At 35.2% G+C, this 23317-nt stretch overlaps 1 protein-coding gene across 4 annotated transcripts in view; it reads right to left on the reverse strand.

Annotated features, from left to right (window-relative positions):
• Positions 1-23317, reverse strand: part of fstl5 (follistatin-like 5) — a 124457-nt gene that overhangs the window by 56750 nt on the left and 44390 nt on the right. For 3 of the 4 annotated variants that reach the window (XM_058798067.1, XM_058798066.1, XM_058798065.1), the window contains exon 5: positions 3406-3602. In XM_058798067.1, the coding sequence (XP_058654050.1) occupies positions 3406-3602 (197 nt within the window). Of the gene's footprint in view, positions 1-3405; positions 3603-10692; positions 10798-23317 lie in introns of those variants that run through there. The other variant, XM_058798068.1, reaches the window with a different exon arrangement.

A 23317-nucleotide genomic window follows, 5' to 3' on the forward strand; every position in this document is an offset into this window, starting at 1 on the left:
AGTTTGATAATGCAGTGCTGCACACATTTTAAAGTCTATCTTAAGCATCCAAATACGCACTAGTAAAAAGTAATATATTTAAAATACATTTATTTCATACAAAGTATAGTTCAAATGTATTGACATATTTACTGACATATCGCTTGAGACTTACCGATATACAAATAATAATTAAACTTTATTGGGAGTATTACTTGGGCACAATTCACATTTCTTAATATTAAGCCTAAAATGTGTTTTAATGTCACTATTGATGAGGATTGTATGATCTTTGAATAATATTGGTCTTTAAATGCAAGGTAGTTAAAGTGTATCTAAAGCATACTTGCAATAGTTCCATTTTAGCATTTGTATTTAGCATATTATATCTTTAGGTGGACCTCAGCACTATAATAAAGTGCATTAAGTACAAAATTAGTTGTTCCAGTTTAGAAGACTTTAGGTATACCAGTTTAGTATACCAAAATTACAATTGCAAGGTATTTTTATATTATTATTTACAATATGTAAATGTACACTCTAAAAAATGCTGGGTTAAATACAACACAGTGCTGGGTAAATATTGGACAGAACACATGCTGGTTTGTTTACAACCAACAGTTGGGATAAATGTTTAACCCAGCCTTCTGGGCAGTAACCCAACTGCTGGGTTTGTCCATATTTAACCCAGCGCTGGGTTGTATTTAACCCAGCATTTTTTAGAGTGTATATAATTATGAATATATTTATTTTTCACTAGGATGATTTTGGATCATTTTATTCAAATATGTAATATTTTGTACTATGTATTTTAAGGCTTGGCATTTATCTTGTATTAAAGGAATAGATCACCTGACTCTAAATAATCCAAACCACTTGAGTCCATCAATTTATGTCTTGTGAAGTAAAAAGCTGCATGTTTGTAAGAAACAAAAGCAACGTTGTTTTAACTTTTAAACCATTGCTCAAAATATGAGTCATTAAAAATGTCTTAATGATGAAGTTGTTCCTTGCAAACACGAAGCTTTTCACTTCACAAGACATTAATTGGTGGATTGGAGTTGTGTAGATTACTTGTAGATTCACTGCAGAAGATTCACTGATGAGCAAGTGATGTAATGCTAAATTTCTCCAAATCTATTCTGAAGAAGAAACAAACTCATCTACATTCTACATTTTTGGGTGAACTACTACATTGAAAATCATTTAGCTTTAAGCACTTTCCAGCATGGTACAAAATGTATTAAGAACATTATTTTAATATAAATACATTACTAAATGTGATATGACATCAATGGGTGTAAAAAAAAAAAAATTAAATAAAAATAAAAAATTCTTTAAGTCAGAAAGGGTTTGTGGACTGTCCCTTCACTTTCTGCATGAAGATCATTTCAGGTTTACCAGAAGATATACTTGAGCTGAATACTAATGGAGTTTAATTGCTTTATTAGAACAGAATGTTTTGATTTAGCTGGAAGGCATTTCACTGTGTTCCCATTTTCTCTATCACCTCTTCGACCTGCGCTAGCTTCATGTCAAAAGGCCAGGCTTTTGTATTCAGGGCCGGTCAGAATTTTCACTTTTTACATTGTCTTCGATCTGCCATGCATGAAAAGAGATCTATTCTTCTTCCACTGAGAATGAAGAAATATGCAAATGACATGAAAATATTGCACAATGAAATTGAAATGGCTCACGCCTGTAACCGAGAGTGAAAGTGCGTACAGAGTTTTCTCTCTGGAGAAATATGAATAAATTCATATTTTGCTCATTTTGCTGTGCACCGTATCTCTATGGACAGGTGTAATCTTTCTGCCGCAGGACAAGATAAAGCACAGCTGACCTGGGATCAGTCTATGAGCCAGTTATTAAAAAAGGAGACAAGCTCGCCTGCTCATTACGGTTTTCAAATTAATGCAATGAAACATGGCTAAAAGTGATCCCCAGCCATTCTCTCAATAAATCAGATTCAAGCATCAGATACCATATAACTGTAAACAAAACAACATGAATTTGAACAATGGCTCTGATTGGACTTAACTTAAACTGGACTTTTAACTTAAAATGTTAAAGGAAATGTCCACCCACAAATGAAAATTCTGTATTGATTTACTCACTATTTACTCATTCCAAACCAGTATGAGATTAAACAGAAGATTTTTTGAAGATAACCAAATAGTTTCAGTTCCCGTTGACTTTCATTGTATTTTTTGTTTAGTTTTTTTTGTTCATAAAATACTGCAACCAAGACTGTCTAGTTCCCAGCATTCTTAACAATATCCAAAGACTATAATGTGTTCCAAAGAAGAAAGAAAGCCAAACAGGTTTATATTTATTCTGTACACTCATAAACCCATATTAGTTACATGTTTCCCCTTTCGTCTCTTTTTTATGTTTTATTTTCAGTAAAACCTATCTATATGTGAGCAGGTAGATGTTTCCTTGGAAACATATTTAATTTAGCACGCAAAAATCAGCACACTTTCAGTACATGCACACCAATACGCTGATAAATGCCAAAAATCAGTTTGCTAAAGTAAACCCAATTTACCCATTTGCATTCAAATCAATAACCTGGCAATACAAGTAAACCTAATTTACAGGACCATATTAAAAATGTGTCAATTCCCTGGTGGTAACAATAAAACATAAGCAGCCATGTATTCTATGTGTTTTGTAAGCAGTGATGTTAAATAAAGCATTAAAAACCACAGAATATTTCAAAATGTCAGACGGAAACTTGCACAGACTCATTCACCTCTTGAAGTTTCTATGACTGTACTAATGTCTTGTGGTGGCACAAGATGAGCACATTTTTTATAATTTTTGGGTCAAAGTCAGAGTTTGAGATATATTGTGACTGGATGGACTTACATCTGCCATAAGCACACTTTCCTGTGAAATATTACACATGCACACTTCAATAAACCAACAGAACTCAGATTAAGGTGTTTACATGCTGGGGCGAAATCGGAGTAATGGGCAAAAATCAAGCTGGAACATTAATAAAGGAAAATTATTTTATACGTTTACATGATCACGTACATTGTTGGCATATAAAGCATAATTGGTTTAAGAACATGTATGCAAAGCACTCAATGTTCAATATATCATAAACATCCAAATGGTTTCATTTGCAAGTTATAAAAACATCTATGAAAGATTAATGCAGCAAAGGCACCAAAGGCTCACTCAACAGGCCCAGAACATTCCGGCCCCAATCCATCCTTACTGTTTAACTCTGCAACATCTCTGTTTTTCTCTTTTATCTATAAATTGACCTCTTCAGTTGGTTTGAAATTGGTTATTTAGATAAAATCATAATGACAGACACATGGTCAAAAAATTTCACCTAATTGCAACGTCAATTAAACAGGTGAAAGAAAAGAAAGAGATTGATTTAGTCACACTCTTGTTCATTCTCACCTGTGAGAGCTCACTGCTGTCAACTCTTCCATTACCATCTGCGTCAAAGCGCTTGAACATCATGTCCACCAGATGCTTCCTAGTTGCCATATCGTTCTCGTGGCTGCCATGGTTACCGGGGGTCAAGTACCTCTGAGCGTGTAAGTCCAACATCTTGGTCTTCAATTTTTTATAATCTCCCAGACGACAGTTATCATCTGTGAAGAGTGGGAGAGAAATGATGGTCAGATCAGTGTATATGGAGATGAATTTGCTGTTCTGCAGCATTACTAATTCATCAATAGTGTGGCAATATGGAACCCTTTTCAAAAATGGCCATATGAGGAATCTAACAGGTCTGTCATGAAAATAAATGATGAGAATTTGCAGATTTTGTGGATCTCACAAGAAGAATTGGAAGAACTTGAAGATTTCAAAAGGCATTGGTATTTCTACATTTGGCAGGCAATTTCACCAATTAATGTATTATAATGCATTCAAGGTATGTGTTTTATCATTATGCATTCTCTAGGAATCAAACCCTAGACCTTGGCATTGTTAGCACTATGTTTTACTAGATGCAGGGATGAAAAATGACAATGAACTCTAAATAGATGTCAATACTGATCCTCAACAGAACTGTATTCTTGACTGTAAACATTAAAAACATTGAATCTCTGCTTTTTAACACACACACACACACACACACACACACACACACACACACACACACAGCGCATTATAGGTTTATTTATAATTTATCTTAAGAAACATTTTAATTTGGCTTTTCGGAAACAGGGTTTCAATGATGAATGATTCCAATAAATAATACAAATATAGTGTAAAAGTGCTATTTTTTTCCCAATGTTTTTATTTTTATTTTTATTTTTATTTTTTATGAACATCGGCACGACTGTGACTACCTGTGGTCCAACAACAGCTGTACTGATATTTATATAAAACAAATGGCAGTCATATATTTCATACAACAGTTTAATATATTTCAAGTTAATATTAAGCCAGTTACCTTGTATGATTTTTTCCCACAAATGCAAATAGCTACAAACAAAGCCTCAACAGAACAGCTGCATGGCTCCAAACAAAAGTTGCTCATTCTGAATGCATCGACGTTACAGTCACGTGTTTTCATTTCTGAATGAATCAGCGTTTCAAATGAATCCTTTGAATGAACAATTCAGTGACTCACTCATGAAGACAGTTACTTGCTGCAACCCATTAGCGTAACTATGCTATGTTATTAAGTTCTGTTTAATTTTAGATGAACAAAATTCATACATTTGATGATAAAAATTGTATTTGTTGAATCGGCTGAAACAGCTGAATCGTTATGCTGATCAAAAATGACAAAAGACTACACTGCTGTTGTGACAATGCTAATGGGCTGCAGAAAAATAAAAACGCTCGGTGTTACGCAAACATGGCAGAGGAGGACAGCCTCTGTGCATTATTCTAGAAATCGTGTCAGTGAAAGGTGTTAGGGACTTGAAACAGTTGCTGGAAACAACGGCTGGGAAGTCTTGTCAAAAAGCATTTGACAATATTTGAGCTGTTTTTGTCATTATATGTAGCTCAGGTGGTGCAGTGTGGCTTCTTGTGAGAATACCGATGTTGTTTTTGGAGCATGAGAGATGGATAATGAAAGGCAGAAGCAGAAATGAAAGCTAGAGAGGGAGAAAGAAGGAGGTTGAAGGAAAAGCAGCTGGTTTTAAAGACTGTCAGACTAGTTTCACTGACAGATGTCAAGTCAGTCACAGCTCATCTCCACATGACTGCACCACTAACTGCAATGTGTGTGTGATATACTGAGATATATGAATATATATGTGTCTGAGCCTGGTGTGTGTATGTGTGCTCATCAGCCATAGTGTGCCACACATCACAAAATGGCCTCTATTTGACAAGCCATTGTGGCAGGAAAGCTTCCTTCCTTAGAAATGGCAGAATGAATAAAAGATAAATGGCTGTCTACCATCTACCTTGCCCAGAGGAGATGAAGGTCAGTGTCGTCAAACCTGTGTGTGTGTGTGTGTGTACACATTTGCACACGCAGCACATTAGTATTCACATTTTTTGGCATGGTGGCAAATGAAGAACTGCATGTCTTCTATCATAATCCAGAACTGCAGATGTGTGACCGGGGGAATATTCATTCTGCATCATTCACCTGTGATTTGACAGCTGTACAGTTCTCAGCAATGTTGCAACCATACAGAAGGCAAACTCTGGAAAGAGATGTCTTGAATCAGAGCTTCACGAATGAGCTGTGTTTCAATAGGAGCCCATCTACCTGTGCTTTGAGTTTCAGTGTGGACTGAAGCTGTGAGAAATCTTGTTTGTGGAAATACGCAGCAAAGATTAATTTGCAGTACAGAGATATTATAGTGACACAACAGGGAGTTGAAAAAAAATAATGACTTCCAAACATACAGAAACCCATAGAGGCCATGCAATACTTTTTTTGGTCTTTTGTTTACTTGAGAATTTTTCTTGCGATCTTGATTTAAAAGTTATAAAGTGTTTACCTTTTTTTTGGCTGAAACATTTGCATCATCAGGGCTAAAAGTCTTCAAGAGATCTAGAGTTCCCAGAAAAAGTTCAAACAATCAACATTTCTGAAATAGAGGTGCGTTCACGCCATATCGCAATTCCTGTAATTATGAGATTCCAACTTGTAGAAAGCGTTCACGTCCTCGTAGAACTCGTAATTACAACTTGTGAACTGGGAGTTTTCAGAGAGCTATGACTTGTACCTCGTGGCCGCTGTACCACCTGACCACCGCAGGCTCTGTTTAGGCGTTGATAGTGTTGCCATAGAAAAGCACGTCACGTGTTGTCATCTCAAAATTACGGTAATTACGATATGGCGTGAACGCAGTATAAATATAGTCAATATGTTTGGATGTGTGCAAGTAAATGAGATTCAGGAAAGAAAAATTAGTAATTATTATTTATTATTATTATTTATTTTTATTAATTGTTATGGCTGAAAACCAGTAAATGGCTGATATAAATATTTTTAAAATTGCCTAAATAAATAAATATGCTTGTTTGAATTGTTAGTGATCATAGACATCACATCATTTAAATGTACATTATGAAAAACTAATGTTCATTTTGAGATTCAGATTAAATTTAACAGTGTTATGAAAGCAGTGGTGCTTTTGAAGATCAGGCAAGCATTACTTCATGGCGAAAGTAATCTAAATGTAAAAAATAGGGGGAATGAACATGCACAATAAATATTTACCAATATTGATAAATTATTAATATATATACATATATTCTTTCTTCTTCTTCTTCTTCTTAAGTTATTTTTATTAATTTTTTTTTTTTTTTTAATGCACTGGAAATATCCAAGTTAGCAGCCATACAACTGTGTAAAAGTATAAAATGAATAAAGAAATAAAGAAGGAAAGAAATAATCCACAATAATCTCTCCAAAATGGCTCATGTGTTAAAGATACAATCACTAGTAATTAATTTAGTTCCATTCAGATTTATTTGTATAGCACACAGCAAAAATAGTTTCAAAACAACATTAAGAAAGGACAACATAATGTAATGGAGTATCATAACTAGTGTCTCCTTTTGCATATGTGTTAAATGCTCAGACCGGCAGTTGCATTAATGTAAACGTGGGCGACTGGTAAACTCAAGTGCCGTTGTCATGACATTCAACATGTTTTCAGTCCTCTATGCATGAGAATGTGAATCTTTTTATGCCATATGTTACTTCATGCTCTATTTCTCAATATGTGGGGTGTTTATGACAAAGGCATTCGAAAGCCTGCATGACAGAAATAGGTTTTACTTCATTACATAAATTAGAAAGAATATTGTTTCCAAGTGCTCTGTCTACGCATTCTCCAAGTTTCTCTCACAGAGAAGCACATTTACAATGTTCTACAATGACCTTGCTGTCTTTATTTGCTCAACCCTTATCCCTCAGCGAGTTTCTTATGGGTGAGGGCTATTAAATATATATCCGTCCTCTAATGAACAACACAACTGAGACCTCTAGTGCTATAGAAGGTCACTGATAATGGATCCATCATGCAACTGTTTCTCATCTCAATAAACATGCGCTCACCAGGTCTGGTGGTAATAGCACTGCGACCATTTCTAAAAAGAACCAAGATTCAGCCTCTTGTGTGTTCCTGCATAAATGAAAGTATGACGGTATTTTTCACATAGGACATGTGCAGTTGATGGCCGTGACCCATGGCGCAGCAACTAAAAGTGTGCCACGGCTGGTCGCCCATCCTGATGGGAATTCTGGTCATCATATTACTTTGCAAAAGTCAGGAGCTGTGACAAACAAGTTTGTGATGGGCAATTCAAGACACGCAGACAAATGAAAGTGTTAGGCTGTGTCTAACAGACTGTGGACAGTTGCTGTTAATTAGAACCAGTGGAATCATTTAAAAGATGGAGCGCTTACAAATGAGGTCACAGCAATATACATTAACCTAAGTATAGTCATGAACAGTGTAACAGTGTATGATCGTATCAATGCTATCTATCCATCCATCCATTCATTATTTAATTATTTATTAAGTTTATTTTTACATGTTCTGTTTTCATTTTAATTTTAGTTAAAGTTTTAGTAATTTTGTCAATTTTAATATGTTAAATATATATTTAAAAAAAATAAATAAATAAGTATTTTCCCTTGGCAACTAGCTGAAAGAAAATAAGTATTTTATTTTATTTTGGATAAAGTTATTTTTTTTCAAGTAATGAAAATGTTTTTATTGGTTCAGTAATACTTTTTTAAAGAAATTAAAACTTTTATTCAGCAAGGATGCATTAAATTGATCAAAAGTGACAGTAAAGATATTTATAATGTTACAAAATATTTCTATTTCATTCATTTCTACAATCCTGATGTATCGCGGTTACATTACGCAGCACAACTGTTTTCAACATGAAAAATAATAAGAAATGTTTGAGCACCAAAGCAGCATAATAGAATGATTTCTTTAAACAAGGTCTGTCAAGCGTACATTCAAAGATGGTGTTGATATTCAAACTTAAACTGGAATTTAAAAAATATTCTCAGTTCAGTTTTGAATGGCATACAACCCTACACTTCACCGTCTGACTATATGCCAGAGCCTCTTAAAACTGTTCAGAACATCCGTATTCTTTGACAAGCATTACACAAATGCATTGCTAAGCACAAAGACATTTAGTACAAGCCATAAAACCATTCTCAAGTGGCCTACGTGATTTACTTTGAAGTAAAACTTGACAAGTCCAGGCAGCCAGAGGGATGACACAGAGGAAAAGCAGATTGATCTGTCCCTGTTTGAAATGGGCCTAGACGGCCACCTGCATTCATATCTGCATGTGACGTATGGGACCCTGATTCACTTTGAACACCACGCTAGTAAATCTAGTCAGATCAGATGAAATTCAGTCCTGTCCGAACGTGGGTTTAGAATGGCGCTTTTAATAAAAACAACTTGAAGGACAGCTAATTAACATTAATGAGCCACTTTGATCATTTAGCTAATTATGAGGGAATAATAACCTCATTAAGAAATAATAACAAAGCGGGCATGCTGTAAGTCATTATTTTGGGTGAATATCACAGATAAAATACCATCACTCAGCTGAGATCGCTCATCAGCACCTTTAATGTTACATGCTTCTTGGCCTTGTCTGTCTAGCTTGATTTAAAAGGACCCCAAACTGAAAATTCTTTCATCATTTACTCTCCCTTATGTCATTTGAAAAATTGCATTCTTCACACAAAAAGAGACTTTAAAGAAAGTTGCAATTGTTTTTGTCGCAAACAACATTGGATCCCACTGGCTTTCACTGTGTAGACAAAACAACACTAAGACATTTTTTTAAATAAACGTTTCACAGAACAAAGGCAAGCATAAAGGTTTGGAATAGCATAAGGGTGAGTAATTATTTTTGGATTAACCTAATGGATGAACCTCGGGATTAATTTAATTGGATGATTAAATTATCTCTCACGCTCATTTCAGTTAGAAACAGGCCTTTTTATTTGAAACATACAGTATTTGAGGTAATAATAATGATGACACAATATAATCTTAAATTCTGTCATAGTACACCTCAAATTGTGCTTCTATTTATTTATTTACTTATTTATTATTTGTCTGTCTGAATTATTTAGCAAAGCTGACAAGGCTATAGACTGTATATCATTTCAATGAGACAATGACATGATTTTCTTTACTAGTGCTATAGTTTGCAGAAAGTGTGCTGGAAATTAAAGCAAAGCAAGTTTTCTGTCTTGCAAGTAGGTGCTAATTTGATGTAATTTTTAATGCTGATTTTAACTTTTAACGACGCCAGATGTTTCTTTTTGCAAAATATTGTTAAGCATATGGATATAAGAAAATATGTTTTAAAACAAAAATAGCACAATAAACCTCTTTTGGGATAAAAATAAATCTGCCTTTAGGATCGTGACAACTTTAATGAACCTAAATGAACCCCAAAAGCAGCTGGATATTGCCTCCAATACTTTTAGTCTCTTTATTTTTCTGTACATTTTGTGCATCACTACTGCTAAACCTGTGCCATTTTTTTTGACTCTGTTGTACTGATGCCGTGTGAGTGGCCAAGGTCGGTGTAACAGCAGTAGGGTCTCTGTGTGCAGACGTCCCTCTTTATTCTCACAGTACATTGCTCTACATGCTCTATACATCAAACACACACATGGCTTCAGTCTCTGCTTCAGTCTGAGGTCGCTGACTCCGCTTTTTAAGGGCACGGGGCCAGTGCCATTGCTGTCAAGTTCTGGCGCTGCAGAAATGGACATGTGAACGCAGTGGGCTGTAAAGTCTGTTCTCTCTCTCTCTCGCTGCGCCTGACCACCTAACATCTCACTGGAGAATTTCACAGGCAGTGCATTCAATAACAATCTACCTGCCGCTGGATATCCATATGAGTTGTTGCAATGACAGATTATAACTCGCTGGCAGGCTATTATTCAGGCTCTCCCAGTGTGATGTGCGAGTGGAAAACTTTGCATTTTTCTAGTTGTTTTGTCTTTTTCCTGTTTCCCCCTCCCTCTCTTGTCTTCATTGTTTTTATCTCTCTCTGTCTCAGTAGTGCTGCTTTAGTCTACATAAAGTAAGTCATCTTCTCCAGCTGTCTACCTCTCGTTTCACCTCTAATTTGATTTCCACACTCTCTTTTCCCCTGTCACTGGTTCTTTCTATTCTCCTCTCTTACCCCTGTCCCTTTATCTCTGATTTCTCACTTTCGCAGACGCTGGTGCATCTTTGAGGAGCTCATTACCTGCCTGCAGACGTGGATGTGGCTTCTCTTCAGCCTGGAGGTGACAGTGACATTAAAACAGCTCAGGGTCTTATTATCACTCTTCTAAAACTGCAACAGAACAACCTCTTTCTTCTTCTCACTCTGTCTGTATTTGAGCTGTAAGAAATATAAAAAATCTTATATATTGTTTTTGAATTGACAATATTCTGATTTTGTAAGCCTCAAGTAAGCTTATAAAAAATTTGACAATTTGTCAAACATTGTGACTGCAATATAAAAAGCAGTATGATAAACGTTTAACATTCATTAAACATGACGGTGACAATTCACATTGAAACAGCAGCTTTTTATGTTCAGCAGGGTGTGATATTAAGTAATTTAATATATTTAAATTAAATATTTCAATACTATTTATATTTTATATAACAGTAAACAACATATATATCATATAACAACACATATAAGAAAATTTAAGTTTCATTTACATTTATAATAATAAAATGTATATTTATTTGTTTAATCAGTGAGCCATTCATAAAGACCATTCTTGGACAAATCTATTGAATTAAAAATTCAATGACTCACTCATACACACTTGATTTGATTTAGATTTTTTTTTTTTTCATTTTCAGTGAATGATTCAAATGATCCACTCATTGAAGACAGCCACTTGTTGCCACCTTCTGATATCCGCTGAAATAGCAGCTGAAACGATCTCTAAATAAACAGACTGCCAGTCTGTCTAAATCTTGGAACACTGTTTGTGCATTAGACTTCTATTAAAAATTTTGCAAAACTGTTTGTAATGATGAAAATGTGTGCAACAGAATGTGAACTCATTGCACCTGCTGAAATGGAGTTTGTGGGAAGTTCAACACCATATTTATAGTGAAAATCGAGCCCGCCTTAAAGCACTCAGTGTATATATATATATATCAATGTATATATTTGTTAAAGCACAGCTGTTTACACTTAATAAAACACAAGGCCACATCACAATATCGATTTTAATTTGATTGCACAGACTCAAGTGCTGCACTCTAGCCGGTTTCAACAAGGTCAGTGGAAGCGAAATTCACAGTTTAACTGCTGAAGGTCCCGTACACACTCAAAGGAACTGACTTTGACAGACATAACGAGTGAGAGGCTGACAAGGCCATCTCGTCAAGAAGAACAATATTTTGGCATGGCTTGGCTGAGCTGGCCACCCTGAGGGTCGGTGACAGAGAGAGACTAGATATGAGAGGAGGACAGAGAGATGTCTTAAGGCTCTGTCACTCTCTTCTTCTGTGTGGGGCTGTTTTTAGGCACTGGTATCAGATGAATTTGACTGAGCCGCTGTTGTGGTCAAGAGTTGCTGCTGAAGAATGCTACCATTGAGGACAAGGGAGCAGCAGGTATAAGAAGAGATATATTACCTGATACCATCAGCAGAAGAGAGGATAAACAAGACAAAGAAGGACCATCTGTTGTATTCAGAATAAATTTGTGACATAAGTAGGAACAAAAAGCTTCCTGATCTTGTATGTTTTGTCAGGAAGGAGAAAACAATCATTATGAATAATCAGGGAGACAAACCAATAGTAATATAGTACAACACACATGTAGAAATATTTATCAAACTGTAATGTGTAGGTGTAAATTAATCTCACTGTGATATTAGTTAACATTAATTAGTCTCGTGTGTGTGTGTGTGTGCGCACACACATACATATATATATATATATACAGGAATTTGAATTCATTTTAATTTTCTATTTTCTGAATTCTGTTTATTACTTCAATTACTGTTAATTACTTTTTCAATTCCATTTTGAATGGCACAAAACTGGTTCCTAGTGTGGACAGTATATAGACAAACTAGCAAAAGTATATAGCCTACATATGAATTCAAAAACACCCAACAGAGTGCAATCAATCCCTCTACTAGACCCAAGGTCACACAAAAATCAATGTTACTGTAGATACTGACCCAAAACACTCACACACACATTCAGGCACACACAGACACTCGCCTCGATAATGTCCCTCTACATAAGAAAACTGATACAAATATGCAATCAGCAGTTCTCAAGCTTTCAAAAAATACATGATTGTCGGTACATGTCCCCAAAAGATACCATTCAAAATGTCAATGGTTGTATGTTGCCCTTGGTTTGCCCTCAAATCTAAAGTTGACCTAAAAAGCCACTATGTATCTCAGCATTCTTGACAATCACAGGACATCCCATTCATTTAATGTGAGTCCAAAAATGGGCTCAGCCCACTGTGGCACTGGGCCTGTGTGTAATCAGACTGCTGGTGATAAACGAAGTAATCTGTGGTATTGGCAACCCGCTCACTCATGCTTTCTTTTTGTGCTGGCTGGTTGGGAAGGACTGTCAGTCAAACTGATGGGGCTGTCCAGCAGACACTCTTCACAGTGGCCTTATGGGAGAACTGCAACAAACGTCCTGGGTTTTAATCAAAACACCAGCCACTTTGCCTTTTGTAATGTATTAAATTGACATTCATGGGTTATTCACAATGTGCCTACCAACAGTCTTACGTGAAACGTGAAAAATGCCTAATGGCCAGGTTGATCTGAGACACAGTTTATTCAAAAGTTTGGGTTTGGAAAGATTCTTTATTCTTTGGATTCTTTTTTGAAAGTCTCCAACTCACCAAGGCTGCATTTATTTGATCAAAAATACATAACAAAAATAGGATTATTGTGAAACTGTACAACAGATTGTTTTCTGTTGTAATATATTTTAAAATGTAATTTATTCATGTGTTGGCAAAGCTGAATTTTCAGCATCATTATGCTGCATTCACACCATGTCGTAATTACCATAATTCCGAGATGACAACACGTGACTCTCTGAAAACTCCCAGTTCATGAGTAACTAAGAGTTCTACACGGACATGAATGCTTTTTAAAAGTTGGTATCTTGTAATTACTGTAATTACGATATGGCGTGAACGCACCTATACTCCAGTCTACAGTGTCACATGATTTTCAGAAATCATGTGACCCTGGACCATATTACCAGTCATAAGGATCATAACCAGTCATAAATCTCAATTTTTTATTTTTATTGATGTATGGTTAGTTAGGATAGGACAATATTTGGCTGAGATACAACTATTTGAAAATCTGGAATCTGAGGATGCAAAAAAAATCTAAATGTTGAGAAAAAAGCCTTTAAAGTTGTCCAAATTAAGTTCTTAGCAATGCATATTACTAACCAAAAATTATGTTTTGATATATTTACAGTAGGACATTTACAAAATATCTTCATGGAACGTGATCTTTACTTAATATCCTAATGATTTTTGGCATGAAAGAAAAATCTATAATTTTGATGTACTGTATTTTTGGCTATTGCTACAAATATACCCATGCAACTTAAGACTGGTTTTGTGGTCCAGGATCACATATGCTGATTTCTTCTCCTTATTATCATTAATGTTGAAAACAGCAGTGCTGTATATGTAAAACTACAGTACATTCCATATTGTGGCACGCAGTTATTTTGATTCAAGGGTCCATGGTGAACATTCTGAAAAAATAATTACCCATATGGCCTGAGTAATGAACACGTGACCATTAATGCGCTCTGAAGACCTACATAAAAACATGAAAAAGCCGTGACAATCAAAGGGGAGCAGAAGTGTTTTATCTCGGAGGATCAAAATAACTATGTCACGTGTCAAAGTGCTTGATATCACCTCACGAACATTAAAGGCTCTACAGTATTTTCATGCTGGCTGTGCAGACATTTGATATTCAGTTACTCCTAATGCACCAAACGCTGTTTCTTTGATGGATAAAGGAAAGGAGTGAAACATTGAACGGCTGCCATTACAGAGTGATGGTGGAGGCCATGAAATAAGAACAAAGGCAAACAGTCACCAGAAGATCTTCTACAGTCTTCCTTACCATGGCATTTTTGTTATCACAGTAAACTTAATGCTGAGTGACTTGACTGATAACAAAACTACAATCCCTTGGCCTTTCAAAAGAGTGTGAAAGTTTTATCCAATCTGAGCTCCTCTGCTCTATATACTGTAGGAGGAAAGTGTGTGATTCTACAGATAGGAAGGATGACAGAAAGGTACATTTTGCTTCTCTGCCTCATACATACATTCTCTCCTTGAACTTTTCTGCACAATCTGAGCCGTGAATAAATGCCTTCTAGCATTTAACATAGCGCTGAAGTCAGGGGATTGAACACACGACCTCTATCTGACTGTGTAGAGCTGCACAAAGTCCCTGTGCGATGTGGCTTCATAGGGAAATGATAATAATAATAATAATAATAATAGCAATAATAATAGCCTTAGAATAATATCAACTTCACCAAATTTAACAAATTAAAATGAACAGATGACTGAATGAATGCGTACCAGGATGTTGAATATACATGAATTGCAATAATTACATGTATGCTAATATATTCATTAAATTCAAATTCAGATGCAACCTTGTTTGCTACCTTAAATCATATTATGGAATTTAATCAGTTAAAATATAATAAATGTAGTGAATTAAATAATTAATTATATGTATGCTAATATATTTTGAATTCAAATAAATCATGTTTTCTACCTCAAATCAAATTCTGAAATTTAATTAGTTAAAATGTACTTACTGTATTGAATTAAAGCCTTAATTATTTTCATGCTAATATATTCAATACCCTTGTTCAATTTTCAAATTCACCCTGCAGCTACCTTAAATTACATTCTGAAATTTAATGAAAAAATAACATAAAATAATAAATGCAATGATTTAAAATATATATTACTTTTCTTTTCTTAAATTCTGAAATTCAATAGACTGCATTTGCATTCTGCATAATGATTAACCCTTTTGGATTTATAGCTTTGGCACAGAGAGCATTTAAAACCAAAGGTGAGACTACTATAGAATAAAAGACGTCTTAACATGTCAAGCTGACAGCAATCCACCTCAAACATCTCCAGAGGTTTAGCGCCTGACAGTAACGGCGGGTAACACCCAGACTGTTCATCTTTCGCACTGATGAGCTAGCCGGCCTGTTACCACATTCTAGCTTGGCAAGACCGATTGTCCTCCCTTAGCTTATTTCGCTGCTTTGCTAAGATTGATGACAGCAGCCGTTGGGTTCTAGACGAAAAGATCCATGAGACAATTCCGAACCTCAATTCCACATATGACAGCAATTCAACACAAAATGGGCCATTGACTTTTTTCCTTTAAGCAGTCCAATTCAACCAAACATCACTATGGCTAAATGCACAGAATTTATCTTCATTCCAGTGCAATAAGAGAGGTGAGATGTCCCATCCATCTAGCCGTAGACCAAAGTATGTCCGTGACGAAATAATATCATATTCCTTGGGCGGCTAACCAAATTAGGAGATCTAAATTGGGACAGAGAATCTCCATCAAGACAATGAGTCAATTATCTTGAATGTTATGTCTTCACTAACTATGCCATCCATCTTCTTTCCACTCCTTTTGTCTTATTAAATAAATCACTAAAAAAGGTGAACAGGCCAAAGAGTTTTCCTCATTTTCCTGCATGTTTCATCATAAGGGGAACATCAAGGTTTCCAGTTTCTCACTGGTCTGAAAGTGGCTACTACACCTAGCGACTACACCTGACTTTATTATTAAAAAGGAAGAGTGAGGACTTTGAAGCCTTCAGAATCAGATGTGAGGAGAGCACTTCAAAAAAAGGATGGCATTCAGCCTTATCATTAATCACTGCAGTTGATGATGGGATTCACATTTTCAGGAAATCCTGTGGAGATGCACAGAAGCCCTTTTTTGAGTAAAATTGCACCAACAACCCTGAAGTGTCAAAAACTGTGATTTCCTTTCACAAAAGCTGATCTATTCTGTTATTATATTCTACTAAATAGCTTATAGAGCAAAAAAAAAAATAAAATAAAAATTCTCATCGAGCTGCAACCATCAATCCTTTTGTGTCTGCCTTCATGATTTAAAATATGAATACTATTATATAAAATGGTCAATGACATAGGGTGTCATAGATAAATAAATGGAAAAATGTTTTGATACATTTGAGAGAGCATCATCTTAATTACATTTTCCAAAAAGGTTTTAAATATATCTGTGTATTTAAAAAAAAAAAAAAAAATTTATTGATTAATAAATATTATGTTTTTAGGACGTCACACTACACTACACAAAAAAAAAAAAAAAGAAAAAGAAAAAAAAGTTTATAAAATGTTTTCTTTTCCAAGAAAATATACCGTTTCAGACTTTCTATTTTAAAAGTTCACATTTAATTCAGCGTGTTACTTGCCATTTCTTTGTAAGTAATTTTGAAATTTATTTGCAATTTCTGAGAAAATGTTTCTATTTGTTATTCATTGTACATTCATTTTATTATTCATTAATAGGTATTATAAATAAATAAAAAATACATCAAAATAAAAAACTTGTTTACATGAAAAATATAATTTACCTGAATTCAGCCACTGCCAGTCACTGTATGTATACACTCAATATGTAATGTAACAAAATGTGTTTCATGTTCATGACCCAAAAACATTTGATTTTACACAAATGTTATATTTTTAAATAAATATAGGCATAACTGGCATTTTTCATTTTACACTACTGTTCAAAAAATTGGGTTTGTTAAGATTGTTTTGTTAAAACTGTTAAATGCACAAACAACCCTGCAGTGCCAAAAACCGTGATTTCCTTTCACACAGGCTGATTTAACCTGTTATTATAGCCTCACTAAATAGCTAACAGAACAAAAATGACCATCTTCATCAAGATGCACCAAATAGACCATCAAACCTTGTGCTTTTGTGTCTGCGTTGATGATTTTAGAGTCTTAATAAGGTTCCCGTGTCTCATTTTTGGTGCAGATGTGATTGTGGTGATGCTGCTCTAATCCTGCGCACGCTGCATGCGGATGATCAGATAATCCCGCGGGGGTGGGTTGAAACGTTTAATCACGCCTCCTGGAGCTTCGCCATGCATGACCTCATCCTTACCTCTACAGCTTCACTCGAATTACAGAGCAATTAAAATCTGAGCAAAGCTTACAGTGCATTTCAGATATGTTCATTTTTAAAAAATCGTATTTGTTGAAAACAGTTTTGTATATACCGGAAAATAAACAGTTGTGTCAAAGTGGTGTAAGATCTGAATGTGTTTACATCATAAAAAAGGCTGGAATCTTGCAAACAGTCTGGCTCTGTGCAACATGGTTTTTAGCACACACATCTTGTTTTCTGGAAGATGTCAATTCTTTTGACAGTAGACATCAGGTTAGAACTCATATATATGTACTGTTATAAGTTCTATTTTTTGTTAGTTTTTTTGTTAAAGTTGGAAGTTGGAAGCTTTGAGATGTGAGCTGGTACAATGTGAACCACATTTGAACCCAAAGCTTCCTCAGTGGTAAATCAATATTAGCAGGTCATAAAGGCCGAAGTATACTTAATTTCCCATGTTCCACACTGTTTTGCGCAGAGCTTTGTCCACACAGCTTTCAAAGTATGCTCAAGCGTGCATGAGCACGAATGGATGAGTTTGAAAAATGCGCAGTACCACCTGGACACTTCTGTCTTAACATTTCAGTTTGCGTGTGCGCTATTGTACACAAAGTGGACAATGTGCACGGATGTCCATGGACTGGCCACATGACAAAAATTCTTATGTGGACAGTGCTTGGTCCATTACAGAATGCGGACAGTGAAAAAATATATAACATATTATTATTATTTTTTTTTTAATCCACAAAATAAGAACTATTTTTTTATCTAGCAAGGATATATTATTTGTGGCGTTATTTTTTCCAAGTAACACAAAAGAATAATGTTGAAGAATTTTCACACAGCTGTTAATTGTAATACTGTAAATAAATATAAAAATAGTCTACTGTATATAACTTGTGTGCAATATTTTATGTCTTCTGAAGTCATAAAATAGCTTTGTGTGAATGAACAGACAAAATTATTGTTGATTTAATATATTTTATATATTAAATCAAATATAAATAAAACAAATATTGAACATTATTTATATTGTTATTTGTAATAAGGGTCATAAGGGTAAATTTTTCATAAATAAGCTTTCCATTGATGTATGGTTTGTTAGGATTGGACAATATTTGGCCGAGATACAACTATTTGAAAATCTGGAATCTGAGAGTGCAAAAAAATCTAAATATTGAGAAAATCGCCTTTAAAGTTCTTAGCAATGCATATTACTAATCAGAAATTAAGTTTTGATATATTTACAGTAGGAAATTTACAATCTTCATGGAACATGATCTTTACCTAATGTCCTAATGATTTTTGGCATAAAAGAAAAATCAATTATTTTGACCCATACAATGTATTTTTGGCTATTGCTACAAATATACCCCAGCGACTTAAGACTGGTTCTGTGCTCCAAGGTCACATTTATATATAAATTTTTTAATTTAAATTAATATATTTGATAAATCATATGCATTATTTTTATTGTGCTGTAACCACTATGAAGTTTTGTATGGAAAAGATCCTTGAAAACTCTCCTTTTGCATTGAACTCAAAAAATGATAGCATGCAGGTTTAAAATGTTGATGACAAATAAACAATTACAGAGTTTTTCCTTTTCTGGTTCATTATTACTTGTAACAACTTTCCAAAAAGTGCCTCCAAAACCTTGAGATACATCAAACCAGACATAGTGTAGGAGAAAGTAAGAGACTAACAATCATGTCACATGAAAGAAAACCAGTTCTGTCTTCATTGTCTTGGATGTGCTATTTTTCCGTAATGACCTAAGAGAGGAGCGACAGTGCCACACACAGCTTCCGAGTGTTTTCAAAAAACAAACATAAAATGTATGTAAAAATCCACTATTAGCGAAAATGAATGAAGGTGTCTGTTTTTGAAGTTGCTGGGAGCATATCAAGGAACAGGACTCAGGAACATGTATAATCAGTGCATACTCATTAGAGTAAATCAAGTTTCCCTCTGGCCTTTTTAAAATATATAATTCTCAGTTTATCCCTTTAAGCCACGTCTCAGCATCCAACAGGTAGTGAGGTCCCTAATAAGCTCATTAGCAGTCTGGGCTGCAGTAGGAGGGACGGCCCGGGTGGGTCTCTCTCAAAGGACATCACAGCTGTCTCCACAGGGAGAGCGCTTTAATTAGATGTCACACGGCAGAGGAGACGAAGATGCTTTCAATACTCTGAGGTACAGGACTTGGCTGACACGCTACAGAAATGACATGTCTGGTCATGGGCACCAAGCCATGTGGGGTGTTGCATGTGTGAATTCAGATATTTTAATTCTGTGGTCTGGCTTTTATTTAGCAAAAAACAATATAAAAGGGTCAATGGCATCAAAGGGTGTCAACGCAAAAAAGAAATGGTAAAAAAACATTTAATAAGTTTTAGAGAACATCTTAATCATATCTCAAACAATATATATATATATATATATATATATATATATATATATTTGTAAAAAATTTGAAAAAGTACATATGCAATGAATTTTAATGCATTTTGAAATGAATTAATAGGTAAAATGACAAAAATGTGTTTGTATATGTACACCATGCATAATTATGATTTTAGATTTTACACTACCACACACAAGTTTGTGGTCAGCAAGATGTTTTTTTTTTTTTCTTCAATGTTTTTGAAAGAAGTGTCTTTGCTCTGCAAGGCTGCATTAACATTTATTCCTATGATGCAAAGTTGAATTTTCAGCATCATTACTCTAGTCTTCAGTGTCACATGATCCTTCAGAAATCATTCTAATATGCTGATTTGCTGCTCCAGAAACAGTATTTTATTTTATTTAAAAAAAAAAGGTTGTTCTGCTTTTTAACATTGAAAATGACTTTAGTGCTATTTCTGATCAACTGAATTCATCCACTAACCACTAACTCCAGATTTTTGAACAGCAGTGTATATCTATAGACATCCACACATTGATCCTGAGCTTCTTTTTCCACTTCTTTCATAACTTAACCATAACATTTGAGATAACTCACATTTGAAGTTGGTCCTTTCAATTGTCAGCAACATCCAAAACAACAGATGAAAAACAAAAGCTGACTGATGGCTGAATGGAGTTACATCAGACAGACCACAAGCTTCATTAACTCTTCATTCTCATGAAAGAAATTGAAGTAATGGGGAGAAAAGAGATGAATATATCATCTTCAAAACAATTCAAACAACCCAAACTTACACAGTGTGTGGAGCAAAGTGCAGAATTCTGAAAGAGCCATTTAATTTCCCCAGTGCAAATAGTCATACGACGGGTGAGTCACTGGAATAAGGGACATAATTGAAGCTTAACAGACAGAGGAAAGCTTAATGGGGGGATATTTTCCCCTAACAGTCAACGCGGCAAGAAATTAAACTTTTTTCTCGCTCCGGCTGACAGTGAAGCTGTCTTTTGAGACGTCTGCCGATTATTCATCATAAGTACTTTGAGAGTTTAAAACTTTGACGCATAATATTCTTCCTTTTGTTTGATGTATTAAACAAGAGCAACGGGGTACCACAAATCTTGGGGTCCAACTTAAAACTATATGACAGGATACCCTTTAATCCTTTTCTGTGCTGATTTTCCATTCATCTTTGTAGATTTCTCTCCTTTAGAAAGTGTCATCTGGTGAGAAAAAAACTGACAGAATGGACAGACAGACAGACAGACAGATAGATGTTGTGATGGGTCAGACCCCTGCCACTGACGGGTGTCCCGTACGATACGGAACAAAAGAGATTCCACTGAATATAATGCCCTGTAATTGCACGAGATGTTCTGTTGGGCTCGACTGTATGCGAGCAATTAGAAAAGCATTTACAGTTTGCTTTGCCAACTCAACAGCTTGCATCCCATCGTTATCCAAACCCACTGCCTCGTGCCAAACCACACAGCCCTACAGGCACGCAAAATCCAGAACCTCATCCTTGGCTAGAGAGAACTCCTTCACAGCCTTCCCACTGGGACGCGGAAGTTCTGTAGCCTACAGCATATGCTCTGTGATGTTTTATTACTTAGTAGTATGGCATCTACCCTGCTACTTCTCTTCCTTGCCCTGGTCAGCACATAGTTTGAGAAGAATCAGCAGTCTCTTGATGTTCCAGTAAGCTTTCATCCTGCTGTTTTTTGGTTAATTTGCTCTGGCGTATGTGAAGGCCCCAAATCATTAGACTCTGACAATATCAGTATTTGTAAACACCACTTGGGCAGACAATCAAATGCCCTGAGAGACAGGAAAAATACTGGAGCGGTAAGGTGGAGTATAAATGATGCATTAGAGAAGACTAGTATGCAGGGCTTTGACACTTAATTGGCCACTGCTGTGTGAGACCAGTGCAGAAATGGCTGTTTTCTACACACAAAAACAAAACAATCACACAACTTCATTATGAAATGGTACAAATATTTCAAAGCACACAAAATCTTTGAATGGGCATGACTGCATGCCCTGATCTATACACTGTTTACATTAGATTTGTCTGTGGTCAAATCCATGCATTTACTGTTTGCTAGTCGAAAAACATCTAAATATCCAAAGACAAAATACATTTATTTGAGAAGCAAGACTTGTTTACAGAGAATATATCTTGCATGATGTCTGTTGTTCTCTCCCAAGTGGAATATTCTTTTATTTCAAGCACAAATCTAACAAAATTTAATGAGGGCAAGAAAAGTAAACTTAATAAAAGATATAGTCTCTCAACACAATTTAGCTTCGAGTTTAATACATTTATCTTGTTTAGATATTTGCATTTGAATGCAAGTGGAAAATACTGAATAAAAACATTTTTCTTGTAGGATGCTCATTCGAATCTGATTTATTTCTCTCCGATCTACTCTTGTTTTGAGAGGAAAGAAAAATAAAGACTGGAGAAAGCAGAAGAGGATAGTGCAGTCAAGGATCTACACCCACAATGGAAGCTTTCAATCAAAGTTCTTCAGCTTTATTGTCTCCTTGTCTACCTTTTTTCTGTCAGGTAAAAAAACAATGCTTAAAGTTCAGATAACGGTCGCCAGACTGTTATTTTGCTTCCAGAATGATACGAACATAAACATTATTTTTTTTATTCTCTCAAAGCTCTTGAAAATAAGCACAAACATTACGGCGTAAGTGCACCTGCCATTGTGAAAACCATTAGGGCCTATTTGATACATTGCTGATAATTAGAACGCATAATTATCCAATCCAATCATCTCACCAATTACCAACTTTCTACAGTTTAATCTTCAATGTTTCAATTGGGGTGAACAAACCAACCATTTTGTAAAGCCACATACATGATTGATAGTAAAAAAAAAAAAAAAAACTAATTAGACAAATACCCTGCAGGGCGTGTTACACAGATGCATACAAATTTTATTAAAACTGTTTAAACAAAAAAGATTAATGAATATTCAGAGGGTAATTTTGCAATCAGACATTGTGGTGTCTTTTGTGAAACTTTGATTTGCAGAACAATCATACCCTAACCAAACATCTCTCTGCCTCTTGTACACTGATTGGCCCAAGCAGGTCAATATCATCATCTGACGACTGAGATTTGATTTGAGAGGGCATTTAGAGGATTGATTTCTCAGTCAGGATTGCCTATATGCTTTCTAAATGACAGAGGAAGAGTTTGAAGAG

Source organism: Onychostoma macrolepis, chromosome 14, assembly GCF_012432095.1.
Source record: "Onychostoma macrolepis isolate SWU-2019 chromosome 14, ASM1243209v1, whole genome shotgun sequence".
Taxonomy (NCBI): Eukaryota; Metazoa; Chordata; class Actinopteri; order Cypriniformes; family Cyprinidae; genus Onychostoma; species Onychostoma macrolepis.